Here is a 26,087-nt window from a genome sequence, read left to right as displayed (position 1 = left end):
TTTATTCTCTTTATGGTGCGCATTGACTATCAGTGCGTCTAGCTACAATTTAGCTTTGGTGTTATTTAACGTTAACATTCATGTTGGCAAACTAAGAATATTGTTGAGGTGAGACAAAGAAGATACACGCCCCAGGAATGGAAATTGTAGCTTCCTCTAGTGTAAATTTTTGTCTCTCCCCTCCTAGTACGCTCCAAAGGCAGGCTCGGTTGACCGAGGTATTTCCGGCTACATTGAAATTGCATAGACCGGAAGTTCCTTGGTCAACCCAACCCCGAGACATAGCTTCCATTCCCGGAGCGTATATTTTCTTTGGGTGAGACGAGACGATAGTGTTTACACTGCAAACCAGTTGTGAATGTAGCTATCAGAATATACGGTAAACAGCTTAAGCGTAGACTTCATTTCCTGATCTTTTCCCCATTGACTGATTTCCATGTGTCCAAGATTTATCCTTATTGGATGTAAAATGTCGTCTGCTATACTGTATTATTCGCTATGCTTGGAACAAGGGGTGCTTATTTGCGAAAAAAAACGCCTCGCTGAAAGGAAAATTCTCTCTCCTCTCCGGGCAGTCGCGAGTGACGTAGCTGGATCCCAACAGCCTTTGGAAAGTAGATTTTTGGGGGTATTACGCGGATTTCAAAAATGTCTGTCTTAGCAAAATGCGTGAAGTGGAATATTTTTCTATTGCATATTATAACGTATACGTTTCCAAATTCTTAACACAGTAGACCTAAATGAATATATAACTTCTTAATTTTTGATTCTATAAATTCAGCTCTCAATAGTCCATTTTATTTTTAACAAAAATGAGGTAGAAATTTAAAAAATTATCACATACTTTAGCTTTAACATGTGTTGTAATTAGGACACTTTGTTTACAATAAAATTTATTGACTAGCCTAAAAACGCTAGTGTAATACTGTATCAACTGTAGAACCAAATTTATCACAAATGTATCTGAGAATTATAAATATTCTGTTTCTACATAGTGAGCTTTTCCATTTTCTTCTCCCGATATACCTTTTGTCCTTATTAATGAATTATCACAGTCAAGCACGGAGCACCGCAGGCCAGGCATTTTATTTCAGCTGTAACTTAAAATGAGATGCAGTCTGAACTTAGGCAGATTACAAATTGAATTGATGTTCAATCTTAATTCTTAAATGGAAAGTTGGAGCTAAGCCTTGGTCGCTATAATTTATGAAATTTAGAGTTTAATAGTATTGCTTGAAATTAGCATAAAAGGGGTTTATTCTTACGTTATTTGAAACTTGAAAAACTTTCAAAGCTCGACATTTTTAATTTTCATTTTTAACCAACCGCGGTGAACCGCCGCAGGACGCGGCAAGTCCCCGGCCAAACTTCGCACTCGAGTCGTTACTGGGTTCCCGGCTTCCCGCGTTTAACTTTCCTCCTATAAGAGGAACGGACCATTATTCGAGAGGATGCTCAAACGCGAAGTCTTGTTTCCTTTGGTTCCCCGGGATCCAACCACGTCATAAGAAGGGAAAAAACCAAAGTATTGCCCCCCGTTTTTCGAGCCAGATTTTTCGTTTTAAAAAACGGCTTTATAAGCCAACCTTATAATACGAAGTTTCTATAAGAACCTTGTGCTTGGAATACTGCTTCAATATTTCGTTAATTTTTACTTCAAAAAAGAGAAATAATTCCATATCTAGGTAAATAAGTTTGTAGTAGTAGACCTCTTGACTCGGAGAGGTAATATTTTGGTTTTCCCAACTTGTATTTTCTGTAGGGAAATTGAAGAAGAAACGCACAACTGGGTTCAAAGATTCAACTGAATATAAAAAGGGCCTACAACGTCGCATTAGAAAGGGTAAAGAAGAAAAACGATTCAAATGTGATCAGTGTGACTATTCATGCAAGTATGACTACGATTTCATCAAACATCAACGAAGGCATAGCGGTGACAAACCGTTCAAATGTGATCAGTGCGATTATGCATGTAAGCGGAAGTGTGTTTTGATCACACATCAACCCTTCAAATGTGATCAGTGTGACTATGGATTCACGCAGAAGAGTTCAGTGATCAGACACGAACGCATTCACAGTGATGAAAAACCCTTCAAATGTGATCAGTGTGATAGATATATGGTTTTTGGGTTTTGAAATCGCGGTCATCTTGGAAAATGGCAGCCATAAAAGTAATGAAATCGTCGTAGCGGGGTAACGTCTTTATATTTTATCCTCTTTTACCGCTGTTTCTGGTTTGTGTGAAACCATGTGAACTATGTAATAGAGATATATGGGTTTTTTTGTTTTGTTTTAATCCACGACCATCTTGGGAATTGGCGGCCAAAAAGTAAGTAAAACGTAAAGGCATAACGTACCTATATTTTAACCAAATAGCTTTACACATGTAACGCGGGGGAACCTTTTCTACTAGCTTCATATAATTACACAACTATTTCCCTTCTTCAAGTTATGAACTTCTGGTTTTCTACATAAATTATATGGAAAATGAAATAGATTTTAAACCACAAAAATTTAATATTTGATTAGGCCCACATTCAGCCTCGAACCACTCAACATGGCTGACGGAAATACGTCACTAGTCGCTTCGTTAATCACGTGTTTTAATTATAATCAATAATTGAGACAGAAATTATGTTTAAAATTATAATTAGGGTTAAGAAAACGAACCTTGGATTGTTTATATTGTTCGTCGTTATAAGTGTGGCGTTTTACTTCACTTGCGGTCGTGATTACGTCATGACGAAATTTCAACCAATGACCGAAGAGGATGATTTTGAATCTGATGATGTGGTTTATTACTCTATGGAGAATGATGATGATTATTTGCCTGTAAATTTTCCCACGGAAATTATTGAATATGAAGAAGAATTTAAAGTTCAAAAGGATGTTTTGTGTCAGGTGATTTTGGAGTCAGTTTAATGACGTGGAATATTTTGAATTATACGAATATGTACGCACTTTAGGTGTACTATAATAATAATCTTGATTTTACTTTAACACACAAGAAATCAGACCAGTGTATATATCTATTGAATTTAAAGTTTTGTTTTGCAAATTAATTTTTATTTATCAACTTTAACACTTCGAAACCTTTTTAGTATAATCTATGGCCAGGGATAAATTCAATTTTAGAAGTAGGAATGGAGAACGGTTAGTATTTACTTTTGTCCGACTCATAGCCCAGTATAGACCCCTCCCTCCAACACGTAACGAAAATTTTAAATTATTCTATTGGTTCACTTAAACTACGTTTTGATGACGTTGCTGATGGGGACGGCGAGAAATACGTAATTCCTTTTAGCCTCTATCGCTATGACCCGACTTTTCTTTCATGCCCCCCGTCCCGGGGAAGGGGGTCCGGGGCTTTGACGCGCGCCCACATTACTCTGTTCTCCATTCCTACTTCTAAAATTAAATCTATCCCTGCTAAGGCAAAATAGAATGTTTTGCGACACATGTCTCAATGAAATTTCTGGTCATTCGAATCAATAGAATCGTCCGTGGGCGTATGATCGAGTGGGCTATGACTTTCCTACTTGGAGAAGAGAATGGGATGGGGACTTCATCTCTTTACCTATAAAGTAGCCTCTATAAACACATCTATGGCAACTACGTTCTCCGAGCATCCTCGCTGTTTCGGTATGGGGTAATACGGTACGAAAACGTCAAAGATGCCCATTATGTCTTAAAAATAGAAACTATATACTCTCATACAAATACAATGGTGCTACGTGGCAGAACTTAATAATCAACTATGGAAGGGTAGTGGCGTCCGCAAGGTACTCATGGAGACTTTTTTTTCTATTAGGAGAGAAAGGCCAAGAGGGAAATATTCCGCGGGCCCGCATGGAGACTTTCATTGCCGCACATGTTCCACCAACATTTTACTCCAGCCCACTATCTCCTCCAAGTTAACTCATTGAGTTTCCATGGAGCAATGAAAATGGGAGAAGTATTTGAGGCCATCAGTTAAAGACCGTTTCTGCAGAATCAAGGGCTGCAATTTTTATTATTCCTTGATAGCGCTCATTCGCCTTGAAAAGTTCATATTTAGAATTGAATAATTCTCTCTTTGAAGCACTTTATTTAAAATTTCAAAAGGGAAATTAGGGAATGCTGGCTGCGTGCCGGCCTTATACCGTCGTCTGCTACCGTGACTGCTACACAATTTAAACCGAAACTGGCCCCAAACTGAAGGGGTTCTGAATTTTCGCATTAAAGTTTATTATTCTGTAACTTGTAGCCTTTCTGTCTTCTCTCTCAATTTATTTGGCAACATTGGGGGAATGATTTTCATAAAGGATTCGTTGTTTGTTTTTGATAAAATAGCTCTAGTTTGAAAAGTTACGTCTTTAGAGTCAGACATTTCGGAAATGAGTTTAATAAGTCTTCAAAGTGTGGCGCTTAAAGAGGTACTTTAGATATTATTGGACTATCCGTGGTTTGCACAGGAATTTTAAATTTCAAAAAACTGGACTTTGTTTATAGGAAATGGAGGCGAATGATTGTAACTGTGATCATTTAAGCAAAGATGATCAAATAAAGCAACTAAAAGCCAAGGTGAGTTTCAAAGCCTATAGCGTTTTGGCCAGTACAGCATGAGACATCCAATCTAGTATCCCTTTAAAGCGAGTCTCTGCTGTGACTGTGGTTTAGTATAAAAAAACGGCACTAGATGCTCCCATAGTCGAGGGTTGGAGTTGACTGACCCAATAAGCTTATCAAAGGCTAGGCCTAGCTCCGCCCTTGAGGACGATTTATGATTGGTTCCTGCCTTTGGCTACATAAAATTGGTGTGTAGAAGGTTAATCAGTGTGTTACGCGCGCCACAGTAGCTGATATTTGCTTTAAAGCATAAATCGCAATAGAAAAACCTTAAGTAAACCAATGTTTATTGGTGGGTGATTAGAAACACATCCCTCGACCATGGACGGACCAATACTGAAGGACTGATGGCAGCCCATAGAGTCCCATACTAAGCGACTAAACAACCAATGTTAAGCTTACTTCCTCCCTTTCAGCCCCAAAATGTTGGGGGGTTATGAAAAATACTGAGTCAAATTGTAACCATCTTAACTCAAAAATCAAATTAAATTTTCGATTAATCTTTAAATTAATAATGAAATACCTTAAATTAACATTATAAAGATATTACTAGCCCTTTAAACTTAAACCTATCCCTTTAAAGAAACTGAAAAGAAATTCTTTCGTACAATAAAGGAGAAACTAGCCCCTCAATGTTGACACAGAACGTTCTAGAACGATCCTATACCCCTATATCCACAGTGCAAAACGAAATACTTAGCAACGAAAACTTTTTCCAAGAACCCAGAGAAATGTCACGCTGATTTAGACCCCAAGCAACAAGACCTTGAGTCACTATCCTGGTACCTGGCCCGAGAAACTTCTAGAACATTTTTTTTTAACCCTTAAACTGACCAATCCCCATTTGGTCCCAGATTTAAAAGTTTTGCCTATTCGTTGATAACATGAATCCGCCCGGCTACGTAATGAATATGGTCCACTATTCGCCAAACCGAAGTCAATCAACAAACGTCATTGTCCCAGAAATCCTTGCGAGAAACTAGAAGTTATATATACGAAGTCCCTCCGGTCCCACCCTCAGTCGATTCCTGAACTGCTTTACGAAACCCTGTCGGCTCACCCTTAAGAAACCCTTAAAAGTCCGGAGTATTATTTTATATCGGAGAGATTTTTTATTCATTTTGATACCTTTATTTTTCGTCAATTTGAATCCCTAAGTTTTCGGAAGAGAATCGGAGAGATTTTTTATTCATTTTGATACCTTTATTTTTCGTCAATTTGAATCCTTGATTTTTTGGAGAAACTCGGAAACATTTTTTAAAACATCTAAATTGAAGAAGAGAAGGAGCGCGAGTGCGCGAAATATTAAAAGAAAAATAATAATTAAACCCTTAAATCGCGAGAAAAGAAAAAAGATCCTGAATTAAAACCCTTAAATCGAGAAAGAAGAAAAAAGAACCCTTAACCCTTGAGAAGAATATGGAAGAGGAGCAACTTGTCGTGAGAAAAAAAAACTTGAAACTATTTTGATAAACTGACTTGAAACTATGGTTAAAGAACTTAGATTATGGTTGACGGATTGATTCATTTTTTTTAAAATCTTAACTTTTTATTTTTGAACATTATTATTTATGATTTGAACCTAAAACACCCCTAAAATTTAAATTTGAAACTTAAAGGAGACATTCCATAGACGTTATAAATTGAAAAACCCCCTTTTGATTTTGTTTAATTTTGTATTTTGACCCTTAAAAAGTGTGTGAAAGTTTATGAATAAGATTGAATATTATGTTGAATATTAAAATTTGGATTAGAATCTATTTTGACTCTCAATTGACACATACCATCAAAAACGCGGTCACTTTTGATTCAGAAATTTTATGAGCCCCTCGTTCCCGTTAAAAGGCCTTAACTCTCCACAACTGACTGCATTCTAACATCTTGTCTAGCGTTAGCGAGGTTGAATCATAAGTGAAAAGAGGTAGGTGTTTGTCTCGCATCTTCACCCCTCTCGTAAGACGTTGAACACCCAACCCCACCCCCATAAACAACAAATGAAGAAAGGCAGATAAAAAGAAAAGGCTTATAAAATCCCGGAAAAAGCTAGCGCCATCTAGACAAAATAAGACGTTAGCCGCTTCCCTCTTTAGAACGTTTATTCCCCCATAAGCCCCCACTATCCGGTTTGCTACTATCTGCCGCTAGAAGGCGAATTAACAAGTATTTTTCAACTTTCTCCCTCTGCCATCCGTCCTTCAGTATTGGTTCGTCCATGCCTCGACCATTTATAGCGTTATTAAAGGGCACCACAAGAGCCTTGTGGGAGCTGTATGCCCACACACACAAACTGCAGCCTTGCTTATAGTTCTTGCAAAGCTATCGGGCCCCCAAGCCTCTGGTGGAGCCCTTGACGAAAAAACCCCGTTTGTTGACGTCACTGGTTTCTCTGTTTTCTTTCTGGACACTTTAAAAGACATTCTGCGTATAAGAAAGTCCTATTTTGTAATGCAGTCTATTTTTTTCAGTGTAATGGTTTAATATCAAACATGAAAGAAGTGAGAATGACAATTTTATTTGCGATAAATAAGAAACTGGACGAAATTGAGCGGCTCAATGGGGTCATTAAGGAGTTGGAAAGTGAAATCAAGGATCTGATGGTTTGTAACATTCTTCATTTTCATTGTCGATGTGAAAGAGAATCAGGTTAAAAGTATTAGTTCAATTATTGTTAACTGTTTATAACGTAGGAGGAAAGTGGAATACACGAAAGAGCCAACATTGAACGCGTGAAATCAGAACCTGTTGAAAATGATTTAGGACTGAATGAACAGGAATTATCTCATCCTGTTCTGATAAATCAACGAACAGAAGAACAAATACAAAGGTATGTAAAGCAAAAAACCAATGAGAACTTGTCAACGAGGGCGGAGCTAAAACTAGCCTTTGCTTATGCTAAGCTTAGCAGGCCTGTCAACTCCACCCCTCGACTACGGGAGCATCTAGTGTCACTTGTTTAAACTAAACCATAGCCAAGTCTCGGCTATGGTTAAGTTTAAGCTCAAGCATAATTGTTTATTTGACTGACTAATTCGCGTCCATAAAACTTGATTCGTTAAGCCTTGTCCTGAGAATCGTGAGTAAAATCACTAAATCAGAAGTATATAATGCTTCGAGAGAGAAGTGGGGTAATTGTAACATGATTCTTCCCAACATCATTTTATATTTGGAGCAAGGTTACTATTAAACCGAATCCCACGCGTTAAATAGTTCCCTCATTATTACTCTATTAGTGCTTAACTATTTGCCAAGGCGCATGCATGCGCTTGTGCTAATTTTTGTCCCACGTCAAGACAATCACGGTTTGTGCAGGGTTGATTGCTGAGGATTTAGCAAATACCAAACAGTTATAGACTTCACCCCACGTTGCGATGCCCATCTGAAGTTTGTTGAGCAGGAAAGCAAATGTTCAAAAAGGGGTCCTTGGCCTGGGAAGAATCATGTTACATGATATAACTAAAGAGTGTCATCCTTTTTCTATTATCCCCTTCTGATAAAATGTATTAATCTTTTATTACTGTTGCTATATCAGTTTTGACGATTTTTTATTTGTATAGTTCGCAAAGTATACCAGCTGAGATTACCAACAACATTTCCCAAAGTCTGCTTAAAGCGGAAGCCACGAACCTCGAGCAATTTGGGATAGGTATGGTGTCCCATTATTGTGATTCTGACACGCAACCTGATGTAGTTCCAGTTTGATGAAACTATTAGGGTTATTTTTTCGTTTTGATCATCAAGGTTCGTTGGTAAAAGCCGAAGGTGCTTGCAATATCGAAGGCACGCTGACTGAAGAAGACATTAAGGAAGAATCCCCTGAATGTGACGCGGAGATTGGCAAAGGAGACACGTCCCAAACTAAAACTACCTCGAAAAATGCGCGTTTTACAACGCGAATTATGAAACTATGTATTCCTAAACTCAAATGCCGTGACGGTGTTCCTTTACTTAACCATGAGGGCGAAGCGCAGTTCGAAATGTCTCCTGTCCCAAGGACAGATTCGCCTCCCGAGAACAATCTTAGCGTTAACGATTCTTATCCCAAATCACGAATTTCTTCGACCAAGAGAGGAAATGAGAGAATAGCAACTCGATCCAAGAAATTGTGCCTTGAAAAACATGGGGAATTGTCGTCGCTCGACGCAAATAAGGAAAGCAATTCTCAGGAAGAAGGTCCAGAGGAGAATCTTGATGATAACCAGTCCAAAAACATCTCGACCGATTCAAAGAAAACTAATAATAGACAAAATCAAGCTATGAAACTGTGCTTGCCAAGCGATTTACCAAGAGTACCGATTGAAGTTGAAGATAATACTTCAGAGTCCAGCTCTGATACATCCGAAAGTAGCTCGTCAAGTAATTCCGAAAGTAATACAACTTCTGCCAGTTCGGAAATTGGTAAGTCATTTTACGCTTAGGGTCAGCAACGATTTTCAGGACTTAAAAATCGTCAAAATTCACCCACTTACAGTAGAATTTAGAAACCTCACCAAATACAGAGGATGTTTCGGAATTTTCTAGTGGTAGTTCCCCTAACAGGTTTTTTAACCCCGTCCTTTCTAACCCTCATTACTTTCTGTCTTCCCTTGGATTTTTCAACCTCATCCTCAATCTTTAGCATGTTAAATCTTAAGTTTCTAAAAATTTTGTCTCATTTAAATTAATTCGTTTTTAACTTTAAATTTAAACGGAAAATTGTCCCTGCGAATAATATTAAACTCAATACTTGATTACCCAAATTCAGAGGTTGAGCCTGAGCTCCGTGGCCACCGGACGAGAAAAAATTCCCTTTTAAAAATGCAGGTACCCGACCGTCCTTGGTGTCTTAAGGAGCCCAAGCAAACGTTGCTCAGATTGATAAGACCTTAGTGCTTTACTCCCAATGGTCTTTGAAACTGTGAATAATTTCATCTAAAGAATATTTTCGAGACCATACTCCGTCTCTGTAGCAGTTCTCGAATATTTGCAAGTGGTTAGTCGGTTCTTAAGGTAGTGCCGAAAGAACCGCGTCACCGAATAATTTTCTAGCAGGTTCTATAGGAGGCGTTTCGAATATATCGTGTAGCTCACCTATGGCCCAAGATGAATACTTTGTGTGTGAAGCCTTACCGCTTTTGGTCTTACTGATAATGAAATATGAAACGATCTATTATTGAAAACGTAATGGATACCATTTCTTATGTATTGAAAGTGACTTAATGTATGGGAAACAAGGATTTTAAAGAGAAAACGGTGTTAAGGTAAACATCCTTGAGATTTGGGTTGAGCCTTTCGGAAAAATAATGTTATAGTCGTTGCAAACTATCCAAGACGTTTTCTTTCCTTCTGACTTAATCGTTGTAATAAGTAAATCACGATTTTGTCACATACACCGCTTACGCCTCGGAGAAGTGGCCATCATATCCTAAAATTATGATGATATCCAACTTATCGAAAGTTTTCCACTTTCTCTACCATCATATTCAGTTCATAAGGGTAACGCCAGGGCCAAATGTTTCCCACACAGTCTTGAGTTAATTTGGAGTTACGTGTTAACGAATTGCAGTTACTTGCATTTTAACTTGATCACCTAGAACCAAAAAAGAGGAGAGGACATTACAATGCCTTTCAATAACGGCAGTCATATCATTTTTCTTCCAATACACCACTTCGATATTCTGTTGCGCGCATGCCCGATGCCCCGCGCTCGAAGCGCCTCAAGGGGAAAGACTGGAAACTGTTCTTTGTTACCCCTACTAGCAAAAGCGCAACCCCACGCGGTTTTTTTCCCTGCCCATCTTAATAAGTACTAGTTCGCAGTAGCCCGCTGTGGCGCCCTAGGTAATGTCAAAGTGGTGTATTTATTTCATCAGCATATATATATTGCAATAGACTAAAACCTTAAATATTTTCTTAATAATTAACAACCATTAGTTTCCACTTTCTGATAAGTAAAATCTTCGGAGACAGTCATTCTTTAGATAATATAATGTGCAAAGCACATTAATGTTTAACTACAATTGTCTCTGCAAAGATTTAACGGCTCGTACTGGATCGAAAATAAAATTCTCACGAGCCAAACATCTAAAAGTAGATTGTGCGTTGTCTCGAAATAGAGACTGACGGTTCTATAAGTTTAACTAATCGAATCAGGGGGAAAGCTTCCATTCCCCCTCCCTGATCGAACCCGGTTACATCACTGCAAATAATTCAACAGTCATAGATTTGTGCACCTCCTAGGTTCACGTGGGATATCATTCAAATAAATAATATAGAATGTTTTGTATATTTTTATTACCCTACAATTTGTTTTTTCAAGTTTCCACAATCTCAAAGCATATGTTGGGTTAGGTAAGATCAAGTCTTTGGAGACCGCTGTTTCCACTCGGACACATGGATTATTTCTGTTTCCAAACTCGTTTCTTTTATGATAATACATTCAGTGTGTGATCGGTGTGATTATGCTAGTACCCGTAACAGTACTTTAATCGCACATTATGGCATTCATAGCGGTGAAAAACCCTTCAAACGTGATCAGTGTGATTTTCCAGCACATTGAAGAATAATTTGATCAAACATCGACTCATTCGTAGTGGTGAAAGACCATTCAAATGTGATCAGTTTGATTATGTCAGCACCCAAAAGAATATATTGATCAGATATCAACGTAACAATCACAATATATATAATATTGTATATAACCCTTATTTAACTATAATAAACAATATTTGATATAACAAATGGTATATAAGTAATTATATCTTCGTTATTAAAGAATAAAAATTTTACCATAATAATTGATTAATATATTTTTGCTTTGAATATTAATTTGCTTCTTTAATAACTTCATCGTTGTCATCACTTCTTGTGCTAGTTGGTTTCAACAGAAACAGGAAAGACTGCAAAATTGTCGCTAACTTTACCCTTGACTTCATACTTTTTGTAGTGTTTTTTTTTTCACTACTTTGCACTTACGGAGGTTTAATGGCAGAATATGGCTGTTCATATTGTCACGCGTATTTTATCATACGTTTATTATGGGAAAGTTTGCATTCTGTATTACGCAAGTTTTAACGTGGGATGAAGTTTGAAAAATAAATTAAGTTGTTTGTTTGTTCTTGATGACATGCACAGTCACGATTAGTTAATTTCCAAATTCGACCAAGCTGCGAGGTTGATATCAGTGACACCAGGAATTAAAAAATCTTCCACGTTCCCATGTTATCCCAACGCGTAAGGTAAAACCTTAGGAAACCGCTGTTTCGATTCGGACATCGATTATTGTTTCTGAACTTGTTTTGTTTGCCTTTGTGTCTTTTTAAGCCTAAGCATAACCTGTTATATCAATTGCCTTTGAACCGTGAGATGTTTGTGACGCGAGTTGTATGATATCATTTGAGGTTTTAATTTATTTCCTTTCTGTAGGAAAATCCGAGAAAAAATATTCAACTCGATACAAATGTTCACCTGAATATGAAAGAGATCTTGAACTTGACATTCGAAAGGATACCAAGGAAAAACGCTTCAAATGTGATCAGTGTGACTATGGTAGCAAGAACAAGAGTAATTTGATCACACATCAACGCATTCACACTGGAGAAAAACCCTTCAAATGTGATCAGTGTGACTATGCTAGTACGCGGAAGTTTGATTTGATCAGCCATCAACGCATTCACAGTGGTGAAAAACCCTTCAAATGTGATCAGTGTGACTATGGATTCACGCAGAAGAGTGTTTTGATCAGACATCAACGCATTCACACTGGAGAAAAACCCTTCAAATGTGATGAGTGTGATTTTGCCAGCACGAAGAAGAATAATTTGATCAGACATCAATTTATTCACAGTGGTGAAAAACCCTTAAAATGTGATCAATGTGACTATGCCAGTGCGACGAAGAATGGTTTGATCAGACATCAACGAATTCATAGCGGCGAAAAACCCTTCAAAGGTGATCAGTGTGACTATGCAAGTGCGCAGAAGGAATACTTGACCAGACATCAACATATTCACAATTGTAAAAAACCCTTCAAATGTGATCAGTGTGACTATGGATCCATACAGAAGGGTAATTTGATCGCTCATCAACGCATTCACAGTGGTGAAAAACCCTTCATATGTGATCAGTGTGACTTTGCAAGCACGCACAAGGGTAATTTGATCGCTCATCAACGAATTCATAGCGGCGAAAAACCCTTCAAATGTGATCAGTGTGACTATGTATGTACGCGGAAGACTGATTTTGTCAGTCATCAACGCATTCACAGTGGTGAAAAACCCATCAAATGTGCTCGGTGTGACTATAAATGTACACAGAAGCATAATTTGATCAAACATCAACGCATTCATAGCGTTGAAAAAACCCTTCATATGTGATCAGTGTGATTATGGCAGCAGATTATTTTGATCAGACATCAACGTTATAATCACATGGACTAATTAAAGGATTGTAGCAAGCATGCTCAGCAATTTAAAACTTGGAAAGAACCATTTCAAAAAGTGTTAATTGCACAACGTGTTTTCATTTTCGTTTCACACATTGCCGCTCTTGACAACTGTAGTAGATGCTCAATAACAAAATGTTTTCGATCATAGAAAAACTATAAAAAACTAAAAACCTATCGTGACGGAATATTCACAGGGCAGGCTACACGGTTTTTCAAAATTGTCGAATGTAACAAGCCTAACGTCTTAACGGAAAACTGGTAGTAATACGATGTTTGTGTTATTTATTTATAAAACCTTCACGACAATATTTAATGTAACCCTTTTTTAAAGTATAATTAACAATATTTAATATGACAAATGGTATATAAGTAATTATATCTTCACTATTAAAGAATGATATTTTTACCATAATAATTGATTAATCATAATTTGCTTCTTTCCTTTCTTTAACTTCGTCATCACTTCTTGTACTAGTTGATTTCGGCGGACACAGGAGAGACAGCAAAATTGTCGCTAAGCTTAACTTTACCGTTGAATTCATGATTGTGTTTTTTCACTTCGTAGTAGGTGTTATCATGCGCCTACAGAGGTTTAATGGCAGAATATGGCTGTTCATATTGTCACGTATATTTTATTGTACGTTTATAATGGGAAAGTTTCCATTCTGTATTACGCAAGTGTCTAACGTGGGATCAAGTTTGAATCTTCCACGTTCTCAACGCGTATATTAGATTTGTTAAGGTCAAACCTTTGGAAACCGCTGTTTCGACTCGGACATCGGTTATTGTTTCTGAGCTTGTTTTGTTTGCCTTTGTGTCTTTTTAAGCCTAAGCATAACCTGTTATATCAATTGCCTTTGAACATTGAAATGTTTGTGACGCGAGTTGTTTGATATCATATGAGATTTTAATCAATTTCCTTTCTGTAGGAAAATCCAAGAAAAAATGTTCCACTCGATACAAATGTTCACCTGAAAATGAAAGGGAGCTTGAACTTGGCATTCGAAGGGATACCAAGGAAAAACGCTTCAAATGTGATCAGTGTGGCTATGCAAGTACGTGGAAGAATCGCTTGATCAGACATCAACGCATTCACAGTGGTGAAAAACCCTTCAAATGTGATCGGTGTGACTATGCAAGTGCGTGGAAGAGAGATTTGATCAGACATCAACGCATTCACAGTGGTGAAAAATTCTTCAAATGCGATCAGTGTGATTATAGAGGTACGCAGAAGTCTCATTTGATCGAACATCAACGCATTCACAGTGGTGAAAAACCCTTCAAATGCGATCAGTGTGACTATGCAAGTGCGTGGAAGAGGGATTTGATCGCTCATCAACGAAGCCATAGCGGTGAAAAACCCTTCAAATGTGATCAGTGTGACTATGTAAGTACGCGGAAGACTGATTTTATCAGACATCAACGCATTCACAGTGGTGAAAAACCCTTCAAATGTGATCGGTGTGACTATGCCAGCACAATCAAGTGTAATTTGATCACTCATCAACGCATTCACAGTGGTGAAAAACCCTTCAAATGTGATCAGTGCGACTATGGATTCACGCAGAAGAGTGATTTGATCAAACATCAACGCATTCATAGCGGTGAAAAACCCTTCAAATGTGATCGGTGCGACTATGGATTCACGCAGAAGAGTAATTTGATCAGACATCAACGTAATAATCACTTGGAATAATAAAATGGATTGTATTTAAGCATACTCAGCAAATTTAAAACTTGGAAAGAACCATTTCAAAATGTGTTAGTTGCGCAACATGTTTTCATTTTCGTTTCACACTTTGCTGTTCTTGACAACTCTAGTAGATGCTCACTAAGAAAAAGTTTTCGTTCGTGGGAAAATTGTAAAAGCCTATCGTTACGGATTAATCACCGGACAGGCTATATCGTATTATAAAATTGTGAAATGTAACTAGCCTAACGTCTTAACGGGAAACTGGTAGTAATACTATGTTTGTGTTAGTTATTTATAAATCCTTCACGAACAATATTGAATATAGCCTTTTATTTGACTATAATTAACAATATTTTATATTAAAAATGGAAATCATCTTCGCTATTAAAGAATAAAAATTTTACCATAATAATTGATTTATATGTTATTGCATTGAATCTTAATTTGCTTCTTTAACAACTTCATCTTTGTCATCACTTCTGGTGCTATGGTTTCAGCAGAAACAAGAGAGACTGCAAAATTGTCCCTAAGCTTAAAGGGGCTGTCCAACCCCCTCTCCTTTTTACCCACCCGCTATGTTAAGCTCTATGAGCAAGATCGTCGTTTGTCCCACTGTCCGAACAGCCCCTTTAACTTTACCCTTGACTTCATACTTGTGTTTTTTCACTATTTTTTAGGTGTTATCATGTACCTACAGAGGTTTAATGGCAGAATATGACTGTTCATATTGTCACGTATATTTTATTATACGTTTATTATGGGAAAGTTTGCATTCTGTATACACAAGTGTCTAACGTGGGATCAAGTTTGAATCCTCCACGTTTTCAACGCATATAATAGATTTGGTAAGGTCAGGTCTTTGGAAACGGCTGTTTCGACTCGGACATGGATTATTATTGTTTCTGAACTTGTTTCGTTTGACTTTGTGTCTTTTTAAGTCTAATCATAACTTGTTATATCAATTGCCTTTGAATAGTGAGATGTTTGTGACGCGAGTTGTATGATATCATATGAGGTTTTAATTTATTTCCTTTCTCTAGGAAAATCCAAGAAAAAATGTTCAACTCGATACAAATGTGCACCTGAATATGAAAGGGATCTTGACCTTGACCTTCGAAAGGATACCAAAGAAAAACGCTTCAAATGTGATCAGTGTGACTATGCTAGTACGCGGAAGTATCATTTGATCACACATCAACGAATTCACAATGGTGAAAAACCCTTCAAATGTGATCAGTGTGATTATGCAAGTGCGTGGAAGACTGATTTGATCAGACATCAACGAATTCACAGTAGTGAAAAACCCTTCAATTGTGATCAGTGTGACTATGCATGTTCGTGGAAGGCTAATTTGATCAGACATCAACGAATTCACAATGGTGAAAAACCCTTCAAATGTGATCAGTGTGATTATGCAAGTGCGTGGAAGACTGATTTGATCAGACATCAACGAATTCACAGTAGTGAAAAACCCTTCAAATGTGATCAGTGTGATTATGCATGTAAGCGGAAGTATGTTTTTATCACACATCAACGCATTCATAGCGGTGAAAAACCCTTCAAATGTGATCAGTGTGATTATGCCAGCACAATGAAGTATAATTTGATCAAACATCAACGCAGTCACAGCGGAGAAAAACCCTTCAAATGTGATCAGTGTGATTATGCCAGCACAATGAAGCATAATTTGATCAGACATCGACGTTATAATCACATGGACTAATAAAATGGATTGTATTTAAGCATACTCACTAATTTAAAACTTGGAAAGAACCATTTCAAAATGTGTTAATTGCGCAACGTGTTTTCATTTTCGTTTCACACATTGCTGCTCTTGACAACTGTAGTAGATGCTCACTAAGAAAAGGTTTTCGTTCATAGAAAGATTGTAAAAACTAAAGTCCTATTGTCACGGAATAGTCACCGGAAAGGCTATATGGTTTTATAAAATTGTGGAATATAACAATCCTAACGTCTTAACGGGAAACTGGTAGTAATACGATGTTTGTGTTAGTTATTTATGAAACCTTCACGACAATATTTAATGTAACCCTTTTTCTAAACTATAATTAACAATATTTAATATAACAAATGGTATATTAGTAATTATATCTTCGCTATTAAAGAGTGATATTTTTACCATAATAATTCATTAATCATAATTTGCTTCTTTACTTTAACTTCGTCATCACTTCTGGTGCTAGTTGGTTTCAGCAGAAACGAGAGACTGCAAAATTGTCGCTAAGCTTAACTTTACCGTTGAATTCATGATTGTTACCTCTCCGAGTGACGATGACGTCACGGAGAGGTATTACACCGGCCGTGTCTGTCTGTGTGTGTGTCTGTCTGTCTAACTGTCTATGTGTCTGTCAGACCCCACGTGACCGCGTTCGCAGTTTACAAATCGGAGCAAACAAATACCCGATTTCCGGAACGCGTTCACGATTCACGGAAATTTGGCCATTCATCTACCAACACCAGTCTTTACTAACTGGCTTCTAAGGACCACAATCTGCTAGTCTATGTCCATCCCACATGGACCCTAGCCTGTACTTGCTGGCTTCCAAGCACCACCATCTTCTGTTCTTCGTCAATCCCACATTGACACCAGCTTCTATGCACCACCATCTGCAGGTCTTTGTCCATTTCGGCTTCTTCTCCATCGTTATCGTTTGATTTTAAGATATACGCGGCGATCGGCTAGGGTTACGAGAAACGTCTAGCCTCCCAATGGCAGGGCTTCCACCATCGGTTCACGCGAATGCGTTTTTATCTATTATTATAATGGAAACGAATCTTATATATACCCCAAAATTAGGAAGAAAGCGGGCAAGAGGGGTACCCTTCACTTTAAACGTCAATATTAGCAGTTTCAAAAGATAATAGGAACAACTTTATTTTAAACGATTTAACTATTTTTAAAGTTAATTACTGGCGATTAAAATAATTAATATCATTTATATTTAATTAATTATTTAAGATAAACTTATTTCTATGTAATGACACAAGTGAGAGTTTATATAGAACGAGTAATGAAGATTGCATCCGAATCGAAACACTACACGCATATCAAAGTTAATATAAAGCGAGTAGGATGATAAGATCTCTTACAAAACGATAGCATTTCCTTTTTGCAGAATATTAAATGGAAATATTTAAATATTTTTCGGCATTACGATTCTTCAAGTAGTTGTGTAGCTATAAAGCTCTGTCTCATCATAATATTCCAAGAACATCTTTTGATATTAACATTTCAAATTTGGTGTTTACTTTTTAATTCAGCTTTACTACATTTATATTTTATATAAAAAAAGACTTGGTTAGCCCAAGCCTTAAAAACAAAACGATAAGAGTTTTTCCAGTTGACTGAAGCGTGGATATTATTTTTTCCATTGAATTTTAAAAACAATCCGTATTTTACTATTCTTTAGAATTTAATTCAATCACCTGATTTTACGGCTAATGGATTAGTTTCCAGTAAATTAATTGAAATAAAAAATTACTTATCTCAGATTTTTCAACAACAATTCCTGAAACATTTTATTATGAAATTTTTCATTTTCAAGATAGAACGTACTTTAATTTTCAAATAATACTTTCATTAATAATGTATTATTAATTCAGCTTTACTACATTTATATATTATATAAAAAAAGACTTGGTTAGCCCAAGCCTTAAAAACAAAACGATAAGAGTTTTTCCAGTTGACTGAAGCGTGGATATTATTTTTTCCATTGAATTTTAAAAACAATCCGTATTTTACTATTCTTTAGAATTTAATTCAATCACCTGATTTTACGGCTAATGGATTAGTTTCCAGTAAATTAATTGAAATAAAAAAATTACTTATCTCAGATGTTTCAACAACAATTCCTGAAACATTTTATTATGAAATTTTTCATTTTCAAGATAGAACGTACTTTAATTTTCAAATAATACTTTCATTAATAATGTATTATATGCGGTCTTTTCGAATACAAAAGGGGGCTGTCATCACCTTTCTTATATTTGATAAAGGTGTTCGTTTCTTCTTTTAGCACAGCCATAATTATTGAACTGTGTATATCAGAACTTGTGGGCAAGATTTTAGAAGTGTTGGTTGAGTTGCTGTTTAGTTGACAACATTATGAAAACTTGATGTGTTTAAAACCTTTTGAAAGGAAAATTCTCGGAAATTTAAAAAGAAAGTGTCAATTTGATTAAATTTACACGATATCCCTCAAAATAATAAATGCATGATAAAATGTTTCAGGAAAATGGAATTATTGTTGAAAAATCTGAGATAAGTAATTTTTTATTTCAATTAATTTACTGGAAACGAATCCATTAGCCGTAAAATCAGGTGATTGAATTAAATTCTAAAGAGTAGTAAAATACGGATTGTTTTTAAAATTCAATGGAAAAAATAATATCCACGCTTCAGTCAACTGGAAAAACTCTTATCGTTTTGTTTTTAAGGCTTGGGCTAACCAAGTCTTTTTTTATATAATATCTGTTCCTTCAGCCTTAATTTGTATTAATCTGTTATAAAAATAATTATATGCTTGTCATCCGTGACCCCTTTAGTTTTAAATAAAAGTTATGGAACACAATGTCTAGTGTCCTGTGCTGATTTACGGCCCTGAGATAGTTTCACGTATCCTGACCTGGGCCGGAAATAAAAACAGCACACGGAACTTTGTCCAATAAAATTTTTAAATGACCCATAATTTAGAAAACCGCGTCAGGGATTTTCTATATATACTCAATCCTAAACTCTTAATGTTAATCTCTACGGAGCTTAACATTACGACGTGAAAATAATTTTCAGAGTTAGACCCAAGGTTTCGCAACCAAGGGGTGCACTTTTTTCACAACAAAACTTTACAGCAATAGTCTAGCAAAGGCACATATCTCAGTGTAAAGTTCAGTTGACCTTTTTGTATAGGTTTAAAAAATAAGTTATTTCTAAACCATGCTCCAACACGCGCACATTTCATTGAAAGTTTGTTATTTAAGAACTTTCCCTTCTATTTACTAAGAATCTTCATCAAACATAGACAACGAGCTTTCCAAGACTCGAACCTTCAATGTTTTGTCTCGAATGCCAACGCGCTATCCATTACGCAACATGCCCGTACTTCGTAACAAAAAAAAATTATTCAAACATTGTATTTATAGGATTACTAGCTTTTAACCCGCGGCGTCGCTCGCGTGTAATAAGAACTCGGCGTTGCCCGTCAGCCCGTCGGGACAGTTTTCATTACTTTTCATGCGGACATTATTCCATATAGAAGGGTTTTTAAATTTTAGGCCACCAATTAAACAGATGGCAACAAATCGAATCCGAAAGACCATTCAGCCCGTCTATAGGTTAAAGGAAACCATTGTACTAAATATTTGTGAAATCGGTTGAAACGCGCGGACTTTATTGCAAGGAGAATATTTTCTTACATTTCTGGGCGCCATTTTAAAAGATGGCGACAAATCGAACCCGAAAGACTATTTAGCCCGTCTTAAGGTTAAAGTAAACCAGTGTATTAAATATTTGCGAAATCGCCTGAAACGCGCGTACTTTATTGCAAAGAGAATATTTTTTACATTTCTGGGCGCCATTTTTTAAGATGGCGGCGGATTGGAAAAATCTTTCTTAGTACGCGCCTACTGCTTATGAGTAACGTTCCTGCAAAGTTTCAGCCTTCTAGGGCAAGCGGTTTGGGCTGGGCGTTGATTATCAGTCAGTCTGTCAGTCAGTCAGTCAGTCAGTCAGTCAGGACTTTGATTTATATAGATATAGATTTCTTTTGTGATGCATAAAAGATCTGTAAAAATAAACTCAGAGCTTGCCTGGACTCGAACCTGCAATCTTCTACTCCGTAGGAAGATGCGTTACCCTATGTTCCACAAACCCGCTGGTGGCTATACAAAATTATATGCCAACAGTGTAATATATGTAACGGTTTTACCATGATTTATAAATTAATTAAAATAAAATACTTAGACTTAATTGTTCTTAATCAAACTTCAGAAGTTAAACATTCAATAGTTGCTTGATAATTCAAAAGTGTTCCGAACCTTAACTTCGCAGTAGTTTCTGAGTTATTCGATGGAGTGGACCACCAAAAATCCCATGCTTTTTCTATGGGACGCTAAGCCTAAAATCTGTGAATTATTTCTTTAACATTACGGGAGGGTGTGGGTTCTTATCTAGAAGGGCCTACCGGCCCTCTAGAATAGTGTAAACGCATTTTTTATATTCATTAGATAATATGGATGTTAATTATTCATCTGTCCACAAACGATTGGGTCTGTGAACTAAGATACCCTAGATTTAAACTAGAAATGACCTTGTTTCGCCTCCTCTTATAGGAGGTGTTAACGGTTCAGAGTGAGCCGTAAGTTAAATACACCCTTCAGTGATACATTTTAGGTCCTCATTAGAATTATTGAGGATACAATGGAAATTGTTAAACGCTTAAGCCTTTGCTAAACACCTTGTCAATATTTCGCCAATTTGAACTATGTATTTCCGGTTTTTCTCATTGGCTGGTGGACCTGTGTTTAGAAAGTAAATTCGTCTCGGCTCGGAGAGGGTTATTTTGGTTTCCCAACTTGTGTTTTTTTCACTTCTTAGTAGGTGTTATCATGCACCTACAGAGGTTTAATGGCAGAATATGGCTGTTCATATTGTCTCGTATATTATGTTATACGTATATTATGGGTTAGTTTGCATTCTGTTTTACACAAGTGTCTAACGTGGGATCAAGTTTGAATCTTCCACGTTCTCAACGCATGTGTTAGATTTGGTAAGGTCAAACCTTTGGAAACCGCTGTTTCGACTCGGACATGGATTATTATTGTTTCTGAACTTGTTTTGTTTGCCTTTGTGTCTTTTTAAGCCTAAGCATAACCTGTTATTCAATTGCCTTTGAACATTGAAATGTTTGTGATGCGAGTTGTTTGATATCATATGAGATTTTAATCTATTTCCTTTCTGTAGGAAAATCCAAGAAAAAATGTTCAACTCGATACAAATGTTCACCTGAAAATGAAAAGGAGCTTGAACTTGACATTCGAAACGATATCAAAGAAAAACGCTTCAAATGTGATCAGTGTGGCTACGCTAGTACGTGGAAGTCTCATTTGATCATCCATCAACGAATTCAGTGTTGGCAAACCCTTTAAATGTGATCAGTGTGACTATGCAAGTGCGTGGAAGATTAATTTGATCAGACATCAAGGCATTCACAGTAGTGAAAAACCCTTCAAATGTGATCAGTGTGACTACGCAAGTGCGCGGAAGAGTAATTTGACCAGACATCAACATATTCACAATTGTAAAAAAAAACCTTCAAATGTGATCGGTGTGACGGTACGCAGAAGGTTCATTTGATCATACATCAACGAATTCATAGCGGCGAAAAGCCCTTCATATGTGATCAGTGTGATTATGGCAGCACGCAGAAGATTAGTTTGATCAGACATCGTCTTTATAATCACATGGACTAATAAAATGGATTGAAGTTAAGCATACTCAGCAATTTAAACCTTGGAAAGAACCATTTCAAAATGTGTCAATTGCGCAACGCTTTTTCATTTTCGTTTCACACATTGCTGTTCTTGTTAAATGTAGTAGATGCTCACTAAGAAAAAAGTTTTTGTTCGTGGGAAAATTGTAAAAGCCTATCGTTACGAATTAATCACCGGACAGGCTATATCGTATTATAAAATTGTGAAATGTTACTAGCCTAACGTCTTAACGGAAAACTGGTAGTAATACTATGTTTGTGTTTGAATATAGCCCTTTATTTGACTATAATTAACAATAATAATATTAAAAATGGAATATCATCTTCGCTATTAAAGAATAAAAATGTTACCCTAATAATTGATTAATATGTTATTGCATTGAATCTTAATTTGCTTCTTTAATAACTTCATCTTTGTCATCACTTCTGGTGCTAGTTGGTTTCAGCAGAAACATCAGGAGAGACAGCAAAATTGTCGATAATTTTAACTTTACCTTTGAATTCGTACTTGTGTTTTTTCACTAGTTTGTAGGTGTTATCATGCACCTACAGAGGTTTAATGGCAGAATATGGCTGTTCATATTGTCACGTATATTTTATTATACGTTTATTACGGGGAAGTTTGCATTCTGTATTACACAAGTGTCTAACGTGGGATCAAGTTTGAATCCTCCACGTTCTCAACGCATATAATAGATTTGGTAGGGTCAGGTCTTTGGAAACCGCTGTTTCGACTCGGACATGGATTATTATTGTTTCTGAACTTGTTTCGTTTGCCTTTGTGTTTTTTTAAGCCTAAGCATAACTTGTTATATCAATTCCCTTTGGATAGTGAAATGTTTGTGATGCGAGTTGTATGATATCATTTGAGGTTTTAATTTAATTCCTTTCTGTAGGAAAATCCAAGAAAAAATGTTCAGCTCGATACGAATATTCACCAGCAAATAAAAGGGATATTGAACATGACATTCGAAAGGATATCAAAGAAAAACGCTTCAAATGCGATCAGTGTGGCTAGTACGTGGAAGTCTCATTTGATCGAACATCAGCGCATTCACAGTGGTGAAAAACCCTTCAAATGTGATGAGTGTGACTATGTAAGTACCCGTAAGTGTACACCTACTGGTGAAGCGTCCGTGGCAAGGTGTACCTCGCGTGATATGTCGTAGTGTACGAGTAAATTTGATTGGAGAATGGAGGTCTTTGCGTCTTGGAATGCTTGTTTATGCGTCGCAGACCATGTCCACGTAGTTTCCTTATGTAGTAATTCATATAAAGGAGCTAATTTTGTACTATTGTCCGGTAGGAATCTTGTATAATAATTTAGAAGTCCTAGAAAAGAACGTAACTGTTCTAGGTTTTCCGGTTGTGGAGCATCCATTATGGCAATGATTTTACTTTCTTGCGGGTGGAGGCCTTCAGCATCAAGAAGGTGTCCTAAGAATTCCACCTGTCTCTCCAGAAATTTGCATTTTTCTTTTCGGAGTTTCAGACCGTTTTCCCGTAGTGTGGTTAATACTGCGTCTAGGCTTCGTAGATGCTCGTCTTCCGTTCTACCCCCGATGAGAATATCATCTTGGAAGGGTGAAACGTTACGGTGATGTTGTAATACTGCTTCCATGTGTCGCTGAAATAATGCTGACGATGATGATATACCTTGAGGTAGACGTTTGTATCGGAAAAGTCCCTTGGACGTGTTAATCACTGTGAAATCTTGAGATTTTGGGGAAAGTTCCAATTGGTTGTAGGCTTCACTGAGATCGAGCCTTGAAAAGAATCTGCAGCCTGCCAGCTTAGAAAATATTTCTTCTGCTCTGGGCAATGGGTAGATCTCTGTATCCAGATTTGGGTTAACCGTAGTTTTAAAATCTCCGCAGATTCGTATTGCGTTTCTCTTAATCGGCTGCTTTCCGTCTTCTTGTACCTCTGGTTTACGTATCTTTTGTACAGGAACTATCGGTGAAGCGAAATCAGAAAAGGCAACGGGTTCCAATATACCTACGTTGACCATTCGTTGGAGTTCCTCCTCCACGTCTTCCTTGAGGGCGTAAGGAACTGTTCGTGCCTTGCAATATTTCGGAACAGCGCCCTCTTTTAGGTGAAGTTGTACCTTTACTCCCTTTAGTTTTCCCAATCCTGGTGAGAAAAGTTCAGTGTTGCTTTGCAATATGAGTTGTAGCTTGCTGTTAGCTTGTTCACTATTTGGCTGCAGGGTTTTGTACACTCTAGTTCCGTTGTATATGGAAGGTAAAATGTTTAGAGATGAATAGAGCCATTTTCTACCGCAGAGATTCGGTCCTTTTCCTTGTACGATTAAGACTGGAAGAATCGCGGTGTTTCCATTTGTGCTTACTGAGACTTTGGCTTGACCCACGACTTGTAGAACGTGACCAGTGTATGCCTGTAGTGGCGCCTGATTGAAAGGATGAATTTCTGGCTTATTCGTAAGTTTATCATACCACATCTTTGTAATCATAGCATGTCCTGAACCGTTATCCAGGTCGAACGGAACAGTCGTATCATTGATCTCTAAGTTCAATATTTCGGCAGGCGGTACGTAGTTATCGTCCTCCGAGAACGTTGGGTCTGAGGTCATGACGTTGTAAACTGGAAATCCATACTCGACTGTATCATTGGAGTGTGTACTTTCTTGATTGGTAGTGTTCTGTATATGATTACTACCTCTGGGTTTCCTATGATTACGTGACTTGCTAGTTTTAGGTGGGTTTGACGTAGGATTGACTGAAGGTTTCAAACATGCCGCTGCTAAATGCCCCTTCCTTTGGCATCTATTGCAAGTCTCTTGAGAGTACGGGCATTCGTCAACCATATGTCCTGGTTTATTACATCGCATGCATATGTACGTGTTACTTGCCGTAGATCGAGTAGGCTGATGACGTCCTTTTTGATCCGTATTATTTGAGGGAATTTTCCGTTGATTATTTTTGTAATATCCATGCTGCTGATTGGGGCCAACAGCGTTGATGGTGGAGCTTGTATTTCCATTAGAATTCCATCCCTGTTGGATCTTCACTTCTTGTGTATTCTTAGAAGCAGTTTCCATTCCTTGAATGGCCTTGAGAACTGTTTCTAACGTAATATTAGCGTCTCTCTCGCATTCCTCGAAGATTTTACTTTGCATAGCTGTATCATTTATTCCTAGAACGAGCTGCTCTAGTAAGCGCTCTTCCAAATTGGTACCCATTATGCAGTATCTCGTTAATCGCTTGAGTTCTGACATGTACGTTGCTAGAGACTCCCCCGCTTTTCGGACTCTTTTCGTGAAATGGAAACGCTCAACATATTTGCATGGTGTAGGGTTGAAATGTTTACTCATCTTGTCCATAAGTATGTCGAAAGATACTGTAGTTACATCTTCCGGTAAGACTAGATTTGTAAGTAGTGAAAGTTCGCTGGGGCCCAGGACTGTGAACAGTACTGGGGCCTTCATGTTATCAGGTACTCTGTTAACTAGAAAATGCGATTTTAATCGTATGGAGTATTGAGCCCAAGATTCTTTTTGGCTCTCGTAATATGGCAGTCTTCCTCCCTGTACTCTTGGTGGTTCTTCCTCCCGTTCTGCCATTCTGTATTATCTTCGCTTGCTTTGGTATGTATACGTTTTTGCTAAGCCTTTTTCCAATTCCTCCTGGACGTCTATGTAGTGTATTTAGGATTTCTTCGTATTTTGAATCCTTGTTGTAGTGTAAAATGAGGTTACGGGATTAAAACTTGCCTTAATGTGTACACGAAATGCTAAGCCTTTCCCAGTCCCTCGTGGACATCTGTAGATGACTGTGTAAGTTGTATCCTTAGATTTCTTTCCGTATCTTGAATCCGTGGTTGTAATTTGCAT

The 26,087-nt window shown here is 37.2% G+C and overlaps 2 protein-coding genes and 2 long non-coding RNA genes across 5 annotated transcripts; 2 read left to right on the top strand and 2 right to left on the bottom strand.

Annotated features, from left to right (window-relative positions):
* Positions 1-544: 544 nt before the first annotated feature.
* Positions 545-1,403, bottom strand: LOC149621116 (uncharacterized). 2 transcript variants are annotated; one of them, XR_016375281.1, is made up of 3 exons: positions 1,266-1,403; positions 845-1,197; positions 545-736 (listed from the first exon to the last, which is right to left on the bottom strand). It is a non-coding gene; the product is annotated as an uncharacterized LOC149621116 (long non-coding RNA). The 2 variants fall into 2 exon arrangements; XR_016375280.1 differs by lacking the exon at positions 545-736 and having other exon boundaries at positions 777-1,197.
* Positions 1,404-2,530: 1,127 nt separating this feature from the next.
* Positions 2,531-2,922, top strand: LOC149621115 (uncharacterized). The gene is made up of 2 exons (XR_016375331.1): positions 2,531-2,574; positions 2,655-2,922. It is a non-coding gene; the product is annotated as an uncharacterized LOC149621115 (long non-coding RNA).
* A 1,206-nt stretch (positions 2,923-4,128) lies between these two features.
* On the top strand, positions 4,129-15,092 carry LOC149621114 (uncharacterized). Its single transcript, XM_089855230.1, has 7 exons — positions 4,129-4,415; positions 4,492-4,563; positions 7,074-7,205; positions 7,296-7,432; positions 8,163-8,251; positions 8,347-9,003; positions 13,960-15,092. The coding sequence occupies exons 1-7, from the start codon at positions 4,377-4,379 to the stop codon at positions 14,724-14,726; spliced, it is 1,893 nt and encodes a 630-aa protein (XP_089711356.1). The 5' UTR covers positions 4,129-4,376; the 3' UTR covers positions 14,727-15,092.
* An 8,362-nt stretch (positions 15,093-23,454) lies between these two features.
* Positions 23,455-25,817, bottom strand: LOC149621113 (uncharacterized). The gene is made up of 2 exons (XM_089854703.1): positions 23,630-25,817; positions 23,455-23,486 (listed from the first exon to the last, which is right to left on the bottom strand). Exons 1-2 carry the CDS (start codon positions 25,815-25,817, stop codon positions 23,455-23,457), a joined length of 2,220 nt encoding a protein of 739 aa, XP_089710829.1.
* Positions 25,818-26,087: the final 270 nt, after the last annotated feature.

This window comes from Phalangium opilio, unplaced genomic scaffold, assembly GCF_054372755.1.
Source record: "Phalangium opilio isolate 3A_F unplaced genomic scaffold, DU_Popi_V2 ptg000209l_1, whole genome shotgun sequence".
In the NCBI taxonomy this organism is placed as follows: Eukaryota; Metazoa; Arthropoda; class Arachnida; order Opiliones; family Phalangiidae; genus Phalangium; species Phalangium opilio.
Note: the sequence above shows the minus strand (reverse complement) of the source record. Positions and strands in the feature narration are given on the sequence as shown.